We start from the raw sequence: 20,335 nt of genomic DNA on the forward strand, positions 1-20,335 counted from the left end.
AAGTTGAGGATTTTCTTTTAAATTCATAACCTGAATCTCATGTAAATTTCACTGGAGCCAAATTATTTTATATATTGTCAAGGCTGGAAGCAAGAAAATAGCAGTCCGTTCATCTGCTATTCTATTAGAAAGGCCAAAGAGCAACAGAGCAGTCACTGCATTTCTATCACTACAGAATACAGGAAGTGCTGGCCCCCTTCTGGGACTATAGGGCCATCCTAGCTTAGGTGAAGCTAGCTGTGTACATGCCACAGTATTTCTCGAAGTGCAGTTCACTTACCACTTGTGGACCTTATACGTTGCTGATTTCCAGGCTGCATCCCTAGAGATTCTGTTTTGGTAAGGGTAGGCTGGGGCCTAGGATCCTACCTTTTTAATTGGTCCCACTGGTGATTCTGATGTGCGTACAAATTTTGAGAACCATCACATTCGAGCAAGGGTTGGGGAATTACAACCCACAGACCAAATCAGCCCACAGCTTTTTTTTTTTTTAAAGAAAGTTTTATTGGAATGCAACTACACTCACTTGTTTACATGTTACCTATGGCTGTTGTAGCATTGCAACCGCAGAGTTGAGTTATGGCAGACACCATATAGCCTGTCCTGTAAAACTTAAAATCTCTACTCTCTGGCCCTTTAAGTTTTCAGACCTCTGCTCCAGAGCTCCATGACCATTTCTCCTTGAGTAATTTAAACTCTGTTGCAATCCTGATAATTCCAAAAGAAACCATAGATAGGATGACTCTTAATCAGAACTTAGTTTGAGTGTTTGTTAGTTCTTGCATAATCCACACTTTCTCTAAAACCTTTGGCAAATCAGTGAACTCCCAGACTCCTCTGAGTATTCGATAGAGGTGTGTATTTCCTTGGTCCTGCCACAAACGATTGGAAGTTATTGGAAGTAAAACATATGGTTTCTATGGTCTGTGTATCACATAACAGTTCTTAATAATTTCATGGATTAATAGACAGTCATCAAGGAGAGACTTCTTCATCTCTAAGCTCCAGAAACTAGATGACCTACCTAAACATCAAGAAGAAAAGCACTACTGTTTAAGCGAGGTGTTAATGCCTTTGGCTTAAATTTAACAAAGCTAACCACATCCCCTCCCTTCAACCGGCCAGCTATCTGGCTTGTCTAGATGTACAGACATAAAAATATAGTGCTGCTAATATATTTTGACTTTTTCAAGTTATGCTATTTCCTCTATTCTTCAATAAATTAGGTTGGTAATCCAGAAATGAGATTTCATGTTTCTCTTTAGTAGAAATTAGCTTTTCTTGCTACCAACTTCAGACACTTGATGTATTCCTTTGTCCGTTACATTGTAAACCCAACATGGTGAGTTTTGTGGTATTTGACCTCTTAGGTGAAATCATTATTTTCACTTTGACTAACGCTGTTCTGTTCATGAAATAAAATTCTCTCTGTGCGTTTGATCTAATTCTCAGCAAGTGGAATCTAAATTGAATGATATAGCAACAGGAAGCAGATTGCTGGTTGCCAAGAGCAGAGACTGAGGATCGGGGTAGAGAAAATAGGTGAAGGTGGTCAAAGGGTACAAACTTCCTATGAGACGAAAAGTTCTGGGGATGAAATGTATAGCATGTTGACTATAGTTAACAATCTTGTTTAGTCACCAGTCGTGTCCAACTCTTTTGCAACCACATGGACTGTAGGCTTCTCTGTCCCTAGGATTTCCCAGGCAAGAATACCAGAATAGGTTGCCATTTTCTCCTCCAGGGGATCTTCCTGATCCAGAGATTGAACTCATGTTTCCTGCATTGAAGATGGATTCTTTACTGCTGAGTCACCAGGGAAGCGCATGGTTAACAATACTATAATATATATTTGAATCTAATGGAGTAGATTTTTAAAATTCTTAGATCAGATCAGTTGCTCAGCCGTGTCTGACTCTTTGCAACCCCATGAATCGCAGCACGCCAGGCCTCCCTGTCCATCACCAACTCCCGGAGTTCACTCAGACTCACATCCATCGAGTCAGTGATGCCATCCAGCCATCTCATCCTCTGACGTCCCCTTCTCCTCTTGCCCCCAATCAAGATCAGAGTCTTTTCCAATGAGTCAACTCTTCACATGAGGTGGCCAAAGTATTGGAGTTTCAGCTTTAGCATCATTCCTTCCAAAGAAATCCCAGGGCTGATCTCCTTCAGAATGGACTGGTTGGATGTCCTTGCAGTCCAAGGGACTCTCAAGAGTCTTCTCCAACACCACAGTTCAAAAGCATCAATTCTTCGGCGCTCAGCCTTCTTCACAGTCCAACTCTCATATGCATACATGACCAAAGGAAAAACCATAGCCTTGACTAGACGGAACTTTTTTGGCAAAGTAATGTTTCTGCTTTTGAATATGCTATCTAGGTTGGTCATAACTTTCCTTCCAAGGAGTGAGCATCTTTTAATTTCATGGCTTCAGTCACCATCTGCAGTGATTTTGGAGCCCAGAAAAATAAAGTCTGACACTGTTTCCACTGTTTCCCCATCTATTTCCCATGAAGTGATGGGACCGGATGCCATGATCTTCGTTTTCTGAATGTTGAACTTTAAGCCCATTTTTTCACTCTCCACTTTCACTTTCATCAAGAGGCTTTTTAGCTCCTCTTCACTTTCTGCCGTAAGGGTGGTGTCATCTGCATATCTGAGGTTATTGATATTTCTCCCGGCAATCTTGATTCCAGCTTGTGTTAAATTCTCAACGCACACACAAATTGTAGCTATGTGAGGTGATAGGTTTGTTAACTAACTTTATTATGGTGATCATTTTGCAAACATATATATCAAATAATTGCATTGTATGCCTTAAATTTACACATTATATCTCAATAAAACTGGAAAAAAATAAATTGAATGATAAGTATTAGAGGTCAGCATTGCCCTCTTTTTATTCTTCCCCCTCTTAGCCATGCCAGCTCCCTTTTTTTGTCCTATGTGGCCCACAAAACATCAGAATGTGAATCTAGCTCCAAGTATACTGTAGTATCTTTTTGGGGGGCCATGCCACACAGCTTGTAGGACCTTAGTTCCCCAACCAGGCCACACCAGTGAAAGCGCAGAGTCCTAACCACTGGCCCACCAAGGAGTTCCCCTGCTCTGTAATACCTTGAGACAGAGGATATGGTGCTAGGCAAATAGATAAGGCAGCTCTGGCCTGGGTGTTGTGTTTGTTGCTAGGCCACCCTCTGTCCTAGGACAGCTGAAGTGATTTGGGCTGCGTGAAAGAAACACTGTAGCCCAGAGATCATGAATGCATTTAGACTGTCTGATTTTAACACCTTGATTTCACCATAGACAAATCATGTGACACTGGGCAAGTAATCCAACTCCTTTGTGCCTATGTTCCCACGATAGGATTATTGTGAGGGATAAATGATACAATATACTTTGTGAAGGGTTTAGCCTAATGCCTGGAATATGTTAAGCACTGCTTAAACAATTCAGAGACCCTGTGGTTTGAAATTCATAAAGTTCTAGCTTGACTTTTTTCTCTTCATTAATTCTGCCTCCCACAAAGGCAAACCAGTCTTATTTTATATTTCACCTCAATGTGATTCCTGCTGCTGCTGCTGCTAAGTCGCTTCAGTCGTGTCCGACTCTGTGCGACCCCATAGGCGGCAGCCCACCAGGCTCCTCCATCCCTGGGATTCTCCAGGCAAGAACACTGGAGTGGGTTGCCATTTCCTTCTCCAATGCATGAAAGTGAAAAGTGAAAGTGAAATCGCTCAGTCATGTCCGACTCTTAGCGACCCCATGGACTGCGGCCCACCAGGCTCCTCCGTCCATGGGATTTTCTAGGCAAAATTCCTGGAGTGGGGTGCCATTGCCTTCTCCGATGTGATTCCTAAATCTTACTTATTTTCTTTCTTCCTAAATCCATACCCACAAACTCTAACTCTTTATTTCTATCAACCTTTCTTATCCCCACACTTTCCCAGATTGCCATCCAACTAACTCAAAGTCTTAGTCATTTTTCCCTTCTCCCTCTCTCCAGTTCTATACCCCCAGTTAGTCTTTCTCACTATTCCTTCCTTTTTGTCCTGATTCTTCCTACAAGAATTTATTACCACCTGCTGGGACTATTGATAAAACCTCCTAGTTATGCTTTCAATTGATCATCCTATTGCAAGCTTGACCCATTCCAGTCTGTCCCATATATTACCACCAAGTTGGCCAAAGCTGTGACTTTTTTTTTTGGTCCCTTTTTGGATATGGTATAATTCATTTTGAAATTTTACATGCCACTAAACAAAATTTTGAAACTTTAATAAAATGTATCAGGACTTCCCTAGTGGTCCAGTGGTTAAGAATCTGCCTGCCAGTGCAGAAGACATGGATTCCATCTCTGGTCCAGGAAGACTCCACACTCTGCAGGGCAACTAAGCCCATGTGCCACAACTACCGAGCCCACATTCTAGAGCGTGTGCTCCACAAGAGAAGCCACTGCAGTGAGAAGCTTGTGTACCACAACTAGGGAGTAGCCCTCACTTACTGCAACTAGAGAAAGCCTGTGTAGCAATGAAGACCCAGCATACCAAAAACAAATAATTAAAAACTAAAATAAAAATTGCTTTAAAAATGTATCAGATGGGAGCCCTTACTGTTTAAAAACTAAGAATCATTTTCCCAAAGCATTACCATTCTCTTAAAATCCAAGTGCAGCAATTAAAACCTGGGGCAGCCAAATAAATAAATAATTTGTTTAAAGGCTATCTAGATAATCCAAGTAAGAAGTGATCTTTACCTTCTCATAATAATTTTTTTTTTCCTGGCTCTGACTCTGACTGTCTTCTCATAATTTTATTTGCACCACATCTATGGTCTTATCACAAATGGTCTTAAATTATAGTTATTTGTGTGCTTACCTTTTTTGGACATAGTTGGCTTTTTAAGCAACCTCTACATCTGTTTCACTTTGGTAGTACATTTCACAGGGTCCTTAACACTAGGCAGATCTCCCCATTCTTACCACTTGTTAAGAACATGAGCCAAGACAGGCACCTTGCTGATTATTCAAGCTTCTTTTTTTGGTCTGCTTTCTAATTGCTTTTGAACCAGTTCAAAAAACTCTTCATTGTTTTTTAATCTTAATATAGTTGAAAACTTCTAGAACAGCAGGTAACCCCGTTGTCCTGAGACATGTTGATAAGCTGGGGGAAACACTCTTGTTTGATTGAGTGTGGTAAACACTGCATCTTATATCCTCCCTCTGCATTTGTGATATAGCATATTGGAGGCACTGAAAAGTCCTGAAGTGAGGGAAACAGTTAAACTTTAACCTAGATCACAAAAATAACTATAACTTAAGACCATCTGTGATAAGATCATAGATGTGGACCTCTCAAATGTGTGTGTGGGTAGCAATTTAGATATCCCATGATCATATCAAACTCATTGTGTTTAAAACAGGACTACTTTTTTTTTCCTCTTCCAACCCATTTCTAGGTAAAGCCATTCCTTTCCTTTCCCTGCCAAGAAGTCAACAGTTAAGGCTGCCATCACAGGGATTATTGAAATAGTCTCCCAGACCTGCCTTTAGGTTTGAATTACTCCAAACTCATTTCAGAGTAATATTACAAACATGCAAAACTGATCATGTTGCTCAGAGGTTTAAAACTGGAGAGTGGGTCTCTGTTGCTTGTATCAGGAGAAAATGCAAACCCATTTAGAAGCCACACAAGGTCATTCATAATCAGGCCCCTTATCTGCCTTTCTAACCTTATTTCTTGCTTTCCTAGCCTCATTACCCTCCTTGTTTCAGTCCCACCAATTCACCTAAGTTGCTTTCATTTTCAAGATTAATATTTATTAACACCATTTTCTTGGACTGGATGCCCCTTTCTCCTCATATCCCTCACCCACTCATTTCCAGTGACTCAGATCAAGATCACACAGACACAGTGCTTTATCCAGAGCTCGGGCTTTGGTTGGTTCTTGGATGGGGCTTCCCTGGTTGCCCAGATGGTAAAGAATCTGCCTGCAACGCAGGAGACCTGGGTTTGATCCCTAGGCTGGGATCCCTGGGAAGATCCCCTGGAGGAGGGAATGGCTATCCAGTCCATTATTCTTATCTGGAGAAGTCTATGGACAGAGGAGCCTGGAGGGCTACAGTCCATGGGGTTGCAAAGAGTTGGACATGACTGAGTGACTTGACTTTCACTTTGGATGTACTGAGCACTCCTGGGCTGACTCTGCTGATCTGTGCCTGCCCATTCCCTCCATTCAGCTGGACCTTCATCCTCCTTTTCTGTTCTAAAGAAGTGCAGTCTTGACACATTAAATAAGTTCTCCTCGGCTCCTGAGACTTTGAGGTCAAGTGTATGGATGTGAGAGTTGGACTGTGAAGAAAGCTGAGCACTGAAGAATTGATGCTTTTGAACTGTGGTGTTGGAGAAGACTCTTGAGAGTCCCCTGGACTGCAAGGAGATCCAACCAGCCCATCCTAAAGGAGATCAGTCCTGGGATTTCTTTGGAAGGAATGATGCTAAAGCTGAAACTCCAATACTTTGGCCACCTGATGCGAAGAGCTGACTCATTGGAAAAGACCCTGATGCTGGGAGGGATTGGGGGCAGGAGGAGAAGGGGATGACAGGATGAGATGGATGGATGGCATCACTGACTCGATGGACATGAGTTTGAGTAGACTCTGGGAGTTGGTGATGGACAGGGAGGCCTAGTGTGCTGAGATTCATGGGGTCGCAAAGAGTCGGACACAACTGAGCGACTGAACTGAACTGACTGACTGACTGAAACTTGGGTTGTAGCCTCCCTGCCCACAGCTCCAAGTGGGAAGGTTGCTCAGCTTCTGAGAGGCTCCATGTTTTTATTTGTACGATGGCCCGGATGATAATCTCTACCTCACAGGATTGTAGTGAGGAGTGTGTCAGAGTCTGTGGTAAGGCGGTTGGCACAGTGTCAGGCAGAGGCTCAAAAAACTCCTGAGCAATTCACCGATCATTCTGTTGCAGTGAAAAGGGAAAAAGAAGAATGAGTTTTTCCTGTCTTTCCTGAGAACAAAGAAGATAACAGTGAGCAAACCTTATCACTCCTGTGCTAAGTCACTTTAGTCATGTCCAACTCTTTGCAACCCCATGGACTGGGGCCCACCAGGCTCCTCTGTCCATGGGATTCTCCAGGCAAGTACACTGGAGTGGGTTGCCATTCCCTTCTCTAGGGGACCTTCCTGACCCAGGGATCGAACCTGTATCTCTATGTCTCCTGCATTGGCAGGTGAGTTATTTACCACTAGCGCCACCTGGGAAGCCCCTTGATCACTCTTAGGTTTACTTTAAATAACTGTTCCCAATCTAGTTTGTTCCTAATGTAGTCTGTGACTAAGTTTGCTTTTCTGCCCTCTAACTCTGCATTAGCTACCTTTGGTATCTATTATCCTTTGACTCTATGCTAATTACATCCTGTATCTGGTGCTCACCTTTACAGCACTCTCTCTGCAGACCCCGCCTAGTAGTTTTTCTCCTTGTATTATAGAAAGAAGGCCCAGGAGCGCACTACACGAAAGACACTGGACAATTATTGGGCTACCTGACACCAGCCTGTGACTATTTTTGAAACAATGCAAGAGGAAGAATACAAGATCTTTATACTTTTGTTCCTCATCACCTACCCCGACTGGGAGCCCTCATCATATATAAGCCTTTAGACTCCTCATGGAAGTTGGGGGCACAGTTCTTGGGCATGAGCCTGTTGTGTCTGCCCTCTGTTGTCTAAGGATTAATGCCACCTTTCTATTTCCTTCAAACTGTCTCTGTATTTTTTTTATTCAGCTTCAGTGGGCACAGAACCCCAAGACTTTTGGCAGCATCAGCTCCTTCATTCTGCAAATGGTTGCATGCTTCCTCTGCCAGGATGTGCCTAAGACAGGAGGAAAGAGGGCAGGGCACAACCACTAAAAGAGTGACAGCCATTGAGGACACAACAGAAACTGGTTAGAACCTACTAGGCCCAAGATAGCAGAAGATTTGACTTCCAGTGGACCTTGATCATTATTATTCACTCATTGTAAAACATTAGGTCACACACACCACAGGCAGCAGGACATTCATGACTGACCATAAAAGGCCAAAATTGGGTGGTAGCCCAATTCCTTGAAATCCCCACCCCTTCCCCAAAGTAGCTGGAATAATTTTGCCACTCACTGGCCTATGAAATTACCCAACCCATAAAAACTAAACACCCCCACACCTCAGGGCACTCTTGCCTCCTGAGACAGACCACATTCTGTCTATAGAATATGTATCTCTGCTTTCACTTCACTATGGCTCACTCTTGAATTCTTTTCTGCCTCAGAAAAGGACCCTCACTTGGTATCTATCCCAGAGGCTCACCCAAGACCTAGAACATGATCATCCTCTCATGCCTCATTTTCTTGCAATCTCTTTATAAAGGATATTAATAAATCTACTTCTTGCCTATCACTTTGCCCAGGTGGCTCAGTGGTAAAGAATCCACCTGCCAATGCAGGAGACGCAGGAGACCTGGGTTTAATCCCTGGGTTGGGAAGATCCCCTGGAGGAGGAAATGGCAACCCACTCCAGTATTCTTTCCTGGGAAATCCCATGGACAGAGGAGCCTGGCGGGCTACAGTCCATGGGGTCACAAAGAGTCGGACACAACTGAGCAACTGAATGTGTATGCACATGCACCTTCCCTACTAGAATAAAGGGTCCTTGAATGAGGACAATTTGTTGTTCACTTCTGAAGCTTCCCTCTTCCCCATTCTCTTGCATGTATAGGGATTTCATAAATATTCATTAAATGGACAAATGAAGGAAAAATGAATAACCAATCAAATGAAAGCTGAGACTTCAGGTTTGATTCTATTTTGAACAAGACACCAAGCCACACTAAGAGCTCTAACTCTCTATTAAAAAAAATAATAATAAATTTCTTCAATTGAAAGTTATCAGTTGACCTTTGCCTCTTGACTGTTTCTTAAACCAAAGGCAGAGTGTGATTCCTTGTGTAGCACATGGGAAGTTGACTGTGAAGCTCATGACTGGTGGACTGAAAAACACGATGAGATCCCAGAATGCTGCAGTGACTAGAAGCCGATTGGACGATGGGTAGGGGACTTTCCAGCTGTGGATGATGTGAAAACGAGCAGAGCAAATTAGCTGCATCAGAGGTGTTTTGATTATTATTATTGGAGTAAATTGCTTTACGGTGATGTGTTAGCTTCTGCTGTATAACAACTTGACTCAGCTATAAGCATACATTATCCCCTCCCTCTTGAACCTCCCTCCCACCTCCCAGGTCATCACAGAGCACCAAGCTGAGCTCTCTGTACTCTACAGCAGCATCCCACTAGCTGTCTCTTTTATACAATATTACTAATTACTAGAAAAGTGCAAATCAAAACTATAATGAGGTATCATGACACACTGGTTAGAATGGCCATCACCAAAAAAAAATCTACAAATAATTGCTAGAGACGGTGTGGAAAAAAGGTGTTTTATAAGCCTCCTCTGTGTTCATTTCTAAAAAGAGAAGTAGTTGATTCTGGAGATAAAGAAGGTCATTTCTTTCTGGGCCATTGCAGCCCTTTGGGGTGGACTCTGCCTCAGTAATAGCACCATTTCTTTTATAACACTAGCCCTGCTGCTTGGTCAGCAGCATTCAGGGAAGTACTGTTTGCCAGGTTCCTGGTCCTCCCTGTAGGGAAAGCCCATCTGCTCCTGGCATAGTGAAGGTGCCCAGGCAAAGACAAGCAGAGACTGTGCCAGGCAAGAGACCTAGAGTAACTGATGGAGTGAGTAACCAAGTCAGAGTGGATGTCCCACCCAGGCCTAACCACAATAGTTAGTTATCACAGTAGAGCTATTTTAGGTATTCTCAAAACCATGTGAAGTCCTGTGGGTCACACAAATGTACAGAAGACGCTATCATTGCCCCTTGTGAAGTCCTGTGGGTCACACAAATGTATCATTGCCTTTGATAAGCTTAAAACTATAGGAGGCATTTTATATGTTTTCCTTTGAATAATTTCCTCTTTTAAATAAACTTATGGGAGACAAAGAACATGTGGAGAAACTAAGCTTCCATAGCCGAACATAAAGACTTATACTGAAGAGATTCAGATTTAGAGAAGTTCATAGTGACATGGAGATGGGGCAGGATCTTTGAAGCAAGGAGTAACTAACTAGGCTTTATTTTCATCTTGGCAAAAACCAGGGGAAATGATGAGAAATAACCAAAGATATCGGAGAAGGCAATGGCAACCCATTCCAGTGTTCTTGCCTGGAGAATCCCAGGGAGGGGGGAGCCTGGTGGGCTGCTGTCCATGGGGTCGCACAGAGTTGGACACGACTGAAGTGACTTAGCAGCAGCAGCAGCAGCAACCAAAGATATGGCTGTAGAATGAACAAAGTCTTAGCGTGATGTGGTTGGGTAGGTTGGTTGGGGATATTTGATGAGGAAGGGCTTGGTGACAAGCTGAGGAAGCTGTACTGGTTCCCATCGACTATCAGTAAGGACTTCTGTTGTTCTGCATTAAAGAGAAGTCTTCACTTTTTAAAAAAAATTTACTTATTTGTCTGTGCCAGGTCCCAGTTAGGGCACAGAAGCTCTTTGATCTTGGTTGTGGTGTGCAGGATCTTAGTTATAGCATGTGGGATCTAGTTCCCTGTTAGGAATCGAACCTGGGCCTCCCACATTGGGAGGAGCATGGAGTCCCAGCCACTGGACCACCAGGGAAATCCTGAGTCTTAACTTTTATCCAGCCCTAGTTACCAAGAGATACTAGCTTGGGAAGATAGGAAGATGACTAAGAGCTTATCACTGCAGGAATCCAAATGTGAAATGGGGATGGTGGTATACATGGGAACAGAGAAGACAAGTTGAAGTTGAAAGACATGGTAACCAAGAGGATGCTTATGAAGCACTGAGTGCTTCATAGATAATACACAAAGGCCATATAAGATCAACGGTCCTGGGATATAAGGGAAGGCAGGAGTAGTGAAGTTAAAGCTGAGACTAATAAGTGGCTTTTCAAGGTAAAACTTGCCTCCTCAGAGAGAAGGATGTTCTGAGAAAATGGAATGTCTTTCTTGTCTAGTTTATCTTGTCCTAATGATCCACTGCTATTCTCTTTGGTTAAAGATTTTTTTGTCCTCTAACTCCCAATCCCCATGACACTGATGTTTCCCCTTAAACTGGCACATTCCCCTCTGGTCGGAACAGGTGACAGAGTGATTGACGCCCCTCCCTGTTGTCATCTTTCTTCTGAAGAAATGCCAGCGGCAGGTGAGGCAGCAGTGAGATGTTCCTTCCTGACTCCTTTTCAGGCGCTACAGTTTTACTTTCCACTTGAGCCCGCCTTTGATGGTTCTGATAAAGTGTTTATGACTCTTTTACTGCATGGAACTGTTGTGTTCACTTAGGGTTTATGCTGGACTGGTTTAAATGGTTCATTGTAAAAACTCTTCGATTCTTTAAGGTATTTGCTAATCTTTGCTGAATGACCTGTTTTCCTTCACCAGCTCTTGATCTACCCACAAGATACAAATGAGTCAACAGAATCGTCATCGAAAAGAATTAGGCTCCTATTGTCCTCCAGCATCTGTAAAAAGAAGTGTGAACAATTAAGTAGTAACTTAGATTTATTAAACATAAAACAGGTGCTTTGTTTTCACCTTCAGTTTGTTTTTTGCTTGCTTGAGTGGTCTGCTCAGGAAATGGCCTTTGGCTAAGTGGGTTTTTGAGGTTTAGTTATTTCACGATATTTCTATATCTTTGGTTTGAGAGTGGAACAGAATCCTGAGCATTGCTGCTTGCTTTTAAAGAAGATCTGCAGTTCTGCTAAGACGCTATTTTCAGATCCTCATACATAGGATCTCAGCAAGTTTTTCTTTCTTATTGACTGTCTTATTTTCTTTCTTATCTCTATCTTATCCCTCCCTAAAAAGAGAATAAAGTTAGAAAGGGATTATTCTGAAATATGGGCTCAAGGAAAGTAGATGTAAATTTTATTTTATGAGCTGTCTGTCTGTTACTTTACCAGTAAAGTTCTGGTTTTGATGGAAGTGAAGACATTCTAAGGTCACAGAGTTTATGTAACTGTAGGTCTCTCAGCTGTCCGAGTATAGAAAATCACTTTCCTTCAGGGTTATTCTTTGCTACTTTTCAAATAAGCAAATTCATTTGGAATATTTTAATTTTTATCAGTAATTAAATCTATATCTTTAGTTCTGAGATGCTTTATGAACTGGTTAAGAGTGTTTTTCATCATGTTCTGGCTCTCTCACTATTGTATATGCAGCCCTTGCTGCTGCTGCTGCTAAGTCACTTCAGTCGTGTCTGACTCTGTGTGACCCCACAGAGGGCAGCCCACCAGGTTCCCCCGTCCCTGGGATTCTCCAGGCAAGAACACTGGAGTGGGTTGCCATTTCCTTCTCCAGTGCATGAAAGTGAAAAGTGAAAGTGAGGTTGCTCAGTCGTGTCCGACTCTTAGCGACCACATGGACTGCAGCCTACCAGGCTCCTCCGTCCATGGGATTCTCCAGGCAAGAGTACTGCAGTGGGGTGCCATTGCCTTCTCCATATGCAGCCCTTAACATAGTCCAATACTTAGCATTCAGTGGAAACTCAATAAATTTTTTGAACAGATTAATGAATTTTTGCAGGGCTTTTTTCTAATTTAAAAAATGGTATAATTTTAAAAGAAGAACTTTGAAAACCATCCTTAATCCCAACACTTAATCACTTGATTCTTTTTTCATCTTTTAGTCTTCATTTAGCCATGCACGTACTTTCACATGGTTGTAGTCAGGGTGAACTTGAAATTTTGTCTTTAAGATTTCCCCATTCTTCCCTAGTGGTACAGTGGATAAGAATCTGCCTGTCAGTGCAGGGGGCATGGGTTCTATCCCTGGCCTGGGAAGATTCTGCCTGCCCCGCAGCAGTTAAGCCTGTGTGCTACAACGACTGAGTCCAAGTGCTGCAACTGCTGGAGCCTGTGCACCTAGAGCCTGGGCTCTGCAGGAAGAGAAGCCACTGCCATGAGTAGCCTGTGCCCCACAAGGAAGACTAAACCCCACTTGCTGCTATGAGACAAAGCCTGTGAGTAGCAATCAAGACCTAGTACAACCAATAAAAAAATAAATTTGCCCATATTTTTGTTTTTAAAAAGCCAAATTGTATTATCTAGAGCAGCAAGAAATTCTAAATTTAATGCTAGAGGGGAATAATTTGAGAACTATTACTCTTGGATGCGAAGAGTTGACTCATTGGAAAGACTCTGATGCTGGGAAGGATTGGGGGCAGGAGGAAAAGGGGACGACAGAGGATGGCATCACCAACTCGATGGACATGAGTTTGAGTGAACTCCGGGAGTTGGTGATGGACAGGGAGGCCTGGCGTGCTGCGATTCATGGGGTCACAAAGAGTCGGACACGACTGAGCGACTGAACTGAACCGAACTCCTGCTGCGTAGTTAGAATAGGAAAAAGGAGTCTAAAAGGTGATGGCTAAACGACAAAGAAAGGAAAAAGCTCGTGGAAACGGAACAAAAGAAAATCCATGGACTGGACTGAGAACCTCAGGTGAAACAAAAACGCCTCCTTCCTGGCTAGCCCTAATTTGCATAGGGCAGGCTCAGCAGGGAGGAGACAAAACATATAAAAAGAGGAAGCCAAGAGGGATTGAGGTCTTGAGGCTGTACTATCCTTTGTTTATGGAATAAATAAAACTGAGCTGTAGAGCTGTAACACTGGTCCGCTGTTTGAAATCTTTGTTGCAGTGAGACAGAACTGAGGAAATTACACACTCTCCCGACATTCTGCTCTCAACAAGTGTTGAAAATATGGTTCATTTTATTAGGTGGATCTAAATTGAAATTCTTCATTGACTTCACACTGCCTGTAAGCAAGATACCTCAGTGACCTTTCCTTCCCTGTTATAAGGCTCAATAAAGTAGATGCAGCCAAATGGTGTTCAGAATCATTTCCTAAAGAAAGTTTGAATAATGTTGCAAAACAGAAAGGATTGCTAATAGCAAATAGAGGAAGTTCTAACAGCACATTTCCAAATTTTCTTCATGATTATTTCAGACTCATTTTGTTAATATCTTATTTACTGATCTTCTGTCCTCAAATAGAGATGTTATACTGATTTTTGGTTCATTATCACACCAAATGAGACATGCTTGGGTAGGCTTGTACCCATTGAGGAGAGAACTCATGTAAGCTGATACATGGGAGCTTTTTCTAGAACAGCCTCCCTATCAGGGCTCAAACCCTACATGAACAGTGTGGCTTCCAGAAACAATGGCTTTTCTCCAGGCTTTGGTTGCAGAGTATAAATATCTTCTCTAGAAATAGTTCTTCAGGCTTTCTGCCCTAAAAGGTGTATTGTTGTCAGCAAAGTGGTTGATTTGACTCTTTTTCTGTTCCTTCATATTTTACTGGGACTTCCCAAGTGGCACTAGTGGTAAAGAACCCACCTGCCACTGAAGGAGATGTAGGAGACCTGGGTTTGATCCCTGGGTCAGGAAGATCTGCTGGAGGAGGATGTAGCAACCCTCTCCAGTATTCTTGCCTGGTTACTCTCTTTCTATTCCCTCATATTTTACTAGCATTAATACAGGGGATTCTGTGCCAACTTCCTGGTCAGGTCCTCTTCATAGGGGCCACTGTGCTTGTGGATCCCATGTAGACCAGGGCTCTTAGTCTTTATATCTAGAAACCAAATGAAGCTCAGAAAGTGCTGGAAGGTGGGGGTGGGGGTCCTGAAATCAGCTGCACTTCCCTTACTGGAGGTGAGCACTTCCCCAGCCCTGGGAGAGACACAGACTCTCAGAAGCAGCTGACTTTGCTTCATCTGAAAGAGAGTTAGCTCTATATGGCAGAAGCAAAAATTCAACAAAAATGCCTTCTCTGATGGACAGACGTTTGCCACTGATCACACTGACAAGAAAGCTTTAGAAGGTGTCTTAACTCCAAACAGTGTCTCCAAACTGTCTCCTCTTCTGGGCCCACAAGAACTTTTACGGAGTTCTTTTGGGACATGAGGAAATAGAAGGTGTCAACAGGGTTTTTGTGCTCACTGGGGAAATGAGAGGTGGCAGAAACCATCCAGGAAACCTGCAATTCTGCCTTTTCTCTAGGAAGCAAGAAAAATGATGAAGTGTGCTTACAGGCAATGGAATGGAGTAGTCTCAGAGATAAGCAGACCACACATACTTTGTGTTCTAGCTACCCTCTTGTTTGTTAAAAACTTGAACTGCAACCAGGTTGCTTTCTTGAGAAGGAAGGCGCTAGGGCCCAGGAGTGAGGGTGCTGGCTTTGTTGTGTGACCACAGAGGCTGGTTACATACTAATTTCCTCTAGGGCTTGTGATGAAGTCAGTAAACCACAGCCTTCAACATGCTCTGCTCAAGCAGCTTCAGTGGCTTCTCAGTGCTGTCTCGGCCATGACACACATCTGACATGCCCTCCCTTAACCCACTCGTAGACTGTCTCTCTTTCCCTGCAGCATGGACCAAAGAGAAATTCTGCAGAAGTTCTTGGATGAGGCACAACACAGGAAGAGTAACAAAGAGGAGTTTGCTAATGAATTTCTGGTAAGTTCTATGTGTGACACTCTCAGACTAGTTACATAGACTGTTTGATAGTGGTTCAACTTTCATAGATCAAGTTGTTCTTCGGATAAAGTGAATTTCAGAACTTTCAGGGGAAGAAGGCAACCTAAAAGTTTGATTTCTCTAAGTGGTTTGTGTGTATTCTAGTTATTCTCTCCAAAATACAGTTTTAAAAATTTTCCTTGCTAGTTCTTAGACTTTGACTAGGACTCCTATAGATGACATACATAATTCCAGTTGCATAAATATGATATTAATTGAACATCTGGAGTTCCCAGGTATCTGAGTTGGGTTTATGCTTCAAACAGCTAATTTTAATTAATGTCAAGAGGAAAGAAACCAAGACTAACTTTTCATGGAGCATTATGCTTTTATGGAACCCTCCTGTGGGTTCCATTTGGATGACAAAAACTCTTGAAGAGCACCCTAACTACTTTCTGCCATATTCATTTTTGCTTTTTTTAATGAAGAAAAAATAAGAGAACATGTGCTTTTACAGTAACGGGGTTTTCCTTAATCTTCTTTTGCTTGGAGGGGTGGAATGGCCAGGATGGAGAGTAGAGAAAGGTGAGGGAGATGGAGAGAAACGTAGGCACAAGGTAGCCTAAGGTTTGGTTACCTAGAGGGACACTGTATTTCCTCTAGCAGAACGGTGCTTACTGATGCAGTGGCAACTGGGTCAGCCTCATTCATCTTACAACCCAGCACTTCAGATGACATAGGATGTCTGCGAGTACTTATTATGTGTTTTGGAATAGCTCCAGCTGATGTTTTGGCTCTGTAAGAAATTCAAACCTTACCTTTGCAGTTGTGAGGATATTGAAAAAATAAGAGAATTTAAGTGTGAAGTCTAAAATTAAATCATGACTGTCATCAACCAAATTAGCAACTACTTGGCATGTTCCTTAATCTCACCGAGTCTCTATTTTCTGAGTTCTGAAACGGAGATAATAATTTATGTCCTACCTCTCTGCACAAGATTATTGTGATGACTAAAGATCAATACTAATACTTAAATGTGACTATTCATTCAGTAAATTTATTGAGCACATGCTATGTATCAAGTTTAGTTCCAGGCACTGAGGAGATAGCAGTGAACGGAAAACCTTTGCCCTCACGGAGCTAACATTCTGATGTGTTTGTGCTAAGTTGTTTCAGTCATGTCGGACTCTGTGTGACCCTATGTACTATAACCCACCAGGTTTCTCTGACCATGGGATTCTCCAGCCAAGAATACTGGAGTGCATTGCCATGCTCTCCTCCAAGGGATCTTCCCGACCAGATAGTAAGATGTGAAAACACTCTGCAGATTCTCGAGTGATTAGATATTATGATGTGATCTCATATTATGATAGAAACCCCTGTGTCAGCTCAACTTCGATAATATCGTGGTGTCATGAAAAATGACACTCTAGTTCCCACTGGCCAGACAGTCTGAGTCCTTCTAGTAGAATTAGCAGGGAGGGAGGGGAGGTGGAAAGCCAGGCCTATGTGTCTTAAACATGTACCTGGCCCTGGGTTAGAACTCCTGAGCCAAATATCTCTAATACAGAGAGGTAAGAAGTGAGCTGAGGGGGCAGGGGCAGCCTCTGTTTTATTTTGGTTGTGTTTTAGAAAGTAATATAGACTACCTCTCTGACATTTTACCTCTTCTTAGCTCAGTCATTATAACCTCTCACCAAATTATAGCAGCTACCTCACCTCCTGTTTTCTCTGCTCTAGCCTTGCCCTCCCTTCAATAAATTTTCCGTTTGACACTCAAGTGATCTTTTAATACCACCAAGTGATCTGGTTATTTTTTTTTTTCCCTGCTTAAAAACCTTTTATAGTTTGTGTTTTTTCCAGCTGTTTAAAATTGTGATAATACACATTTAGAAAACTACATAAAACCCAAATATAATTGTAAAGTAACTACCACCAGGTCAAAGAACAGAACATTGTCAGCCCCAGAAGACCTCTATGTGTCCCTTCCTCATCAGGTCCCTCGCCTCCACCCTTGCCCCCACACCCACCCTACCCTGCCCTGCCAAGGAATAATCACTCTCCTGACTTTTATATTAATCACTTCCTTGCTTCTCTAGCTCCTAATTTTAAGAACCTTGTTTTTGGGTGGTGATTAAGTGGAACCTCACTGTTCACTGACTCACGTCCTCCAGTGGAAAAACAGAGTCTTTCCCTCAGCCCCACCTAAATGTTCAGCTGAGATATCAGAAAGAATAGCTTGGGGGGAGGTGGGGGGTGGTGAATGGGGCCAGGATGCTGGCTGGGACAAGGTAAATACTGCTCTTCAATAGGAAGGCTTTCCACCTGGTCATGTCCCCATTCCATCTTCAGCTCTGAATATATTCTCCCAGGATTTGATGTTTCTGAAATTTGAGGGCTGATTCTGTGACACATAGCCACTGCTGGCCTAAATAGGAGTGTCTCTGTGGGAACTGACTTCCCTGGTGGCTCAGACGGTAGAGCGTCTGCCTACAATGAGGGAGACCCGGGTTTGATCCCTGGGTCGGGAAGATCCCCTGGAGAAGTAAATAACAACCCACTCCAATACTCTTGCATGGAAAATCCCATGGACGGAGGAGTCTGGTAGGCTACAGTTCATGGGGTCGCAAAGAGTTGGACACGACTTAACCACTTCACTTCACTTCTGCAGGAATTATCGAAAGATATCTCTACTTCCAGGTAGATACTCCGTACACCCTGCCCCCATTGGGTTCATGGCTTAGCTATCAGTCCCCACTTCCCCCTTGGTCAAGTATCTTTGTGCAGCGCACAAAGCCCTGCTATGACAGCTAGAGCCAGTACTGGGCTGCTTTGGTCTTTTTCTCGTGCCAAGGTCTTTTTGCCAAGCTAAGGCTAAACTCAATAATCCTCCTATTTTGTTGTTGTCTAAAATTTTTATTTATCTTTTATTTATTTATTATTATTTTTGGCTGCACTGGGTCTTCACTGATGCACTCAGGCTTTCTCTAGTTGCAGCAAGCGGGGGCTACTCTAGCTGCAGCGCTCTGGCTTCTCTCGTTGTGGAGCATGGACTCGAGGGCACACGGGCTTCAGTAGTTGCAGCATGTGGGCTCAGTGTTTGTGGCTCGCGGGCTCTAGAGCATGTGAGCTTCAGTAGTTGTAGCACATGGGCTTAGTTGCCCCATGGCATGTGGAATCTTCCCAGACCAGGGATTAAACCTGTGTCCCCTGCATTGGCATTCTTAACCTCTGGACCATCAGGGAAGTCTCTCAATAATACTTCTGTAGTTGAAACTATCACTAACCACTCCTATAAGGTTCTCATGCCTTCATTCAAATATTTATTGAGTGCTTACTATGTGCAAAGCATTGTGCTGGATACTGGTTCTGTGATACTCCATGCTTTAGTGGAGCTTATCTTTTTAAGACATTAGAGATGTCTTAGAGAGGCAGATATTAAACAACTAATTACTCTATTAAATATTTAATTATAATTGTGATAGTCTTGGTGGGATGTCAAGGAAACATCACATCCATTATCTTATTTATTACTCATTAAAAAAAACCTATGAGGTAGTTCTGATCTCTGACTTACTGATAAGGAGAATGCGGCTCTAAGAAGTTAAATAATTGGCTTAAGTTCACTCAGCTGCTCAACCATAGACATGAAATTTAACCTGGATCTGTCATATCAGAGTCTGTGAAATTAATCCTTATGCAATAATATCTTGCTTCAGCCAATAACCCTGAGTCCCTCATAGAACCTAGCCTAAAGGTAAGTCCCTAGTTGGCATAGTTTCTATATGGCAGAAATAGCAGTATGTAATCATACTATTGAAAATTTCTTAAAGATATTTAAAAAGAATAAGACTTTTATTGTCATTTTTATAAAACAATGCTATTACAAGTTAAAAGAAAATCACCATAGTACCCACATCCCAACAAATAAAATTTTAGGGGGTATAAAAATTCTAGTTTTTGTCCATTCATAGGATGCTTTTCATATCATTGTCATTATAAGCATAGCTATTATTTTATAATCTCATATTTTCACTTACTGCAACAAAATTATCATATTGATTAAAATCTATATTAATGACTTTTGATGCAGGATAATATATTGAAAATATAATAAAGTAATAGCTAATACTTTTATACCTCTTACAGAAACTGTTCTAAACACTTTTATATGTCAACTCATTTAAATCTGTTGAGGAAGGCACTGTTATTATTTTCATTTTATGGATGAGGAAACTGAGACCCAGAGAGGTTAACTGACTTGCTCAGGGTCACATAGCTAGTAAGTGGTGGAATTTACTTTTGAGTTAAGGCAGTCTTGCTGTTCTTGTAACAACTTTGGAGTCATATAAGTCTGGGTTTAAATTTGCATTCTGCCTATTATTAGTTATGTGACCTTGAACAAAGAACCTAAGTGGTAACTAGACTTCCCTGGTGGTCCAGTGATTAAGAATCTGCCTTCCTATCCAGCGGACAGAGGTTCCATCCCTGGTTGGGGAACTAAGATCCCACATACTTCGTGGCAACTAAGCCTGTATGTACGATCAGACACTAAGTCGTATCTGACTCTTTGTGACCCCATGGACTGTAGCCCACCAGGGTTCTCTGTCCATGGGATTTTCCAGGGAAGAACATTGGAATGGGTTGCCATTTCCTCCTCCATAAGCCCACATATCTCAACAGAAAGATCACACATGCTGCAACTAAGAACAGACACGGCCTCCCCACCGAAAAAAAAAAAAA

The 20,335-nt window shown here is 42.4% G+C and overlaps 1 protein-coding gene across 5 annotated transcripts in view; it reads left to right on the top strand.

Moving 5' to 3' along the window:
• The first annotated feature begins 15,505 nt into the window (after positions 1 to 15,505).
• Positions 15,506 to 20,335, top strand: part of PTPN22 (protein tyrosine phosphatase non-receptor type 22) — a 57,570-nt gene continuing 52,740 nt past the window's right edge. For all 5 annotated transcript variants that reach the window (XM_055584699.1, XM_055584701.1, XM_055584698.1 and 2 more), the window contains exon 1: positions 15,506 to 15,592. In XM_055584699.1, coding sequence (XP_055440674.1) covers positions 15,506 to 15,592 — 87 coding nt within the window. The remainder of the gene's footprint in view (positions 15,593 to 20,335) is intronic.

This window comes from Bubalus kerabau, chromosome 6 (assembly GCF_029407905.1).
Source record: "Bubalus kerabau isolate K-KA32 ecotype Philippines breed swamp buffalo chromosome 6, PCC_UOA_SB_1v2, whole genome shotgun sequence".
NCBI classification, from domain to species: Eukaryota; Metazoa; Chordata; class Mammalia; order Artiodactyla; family Bovidae; genus Bubalus; species Bubalus kerabau.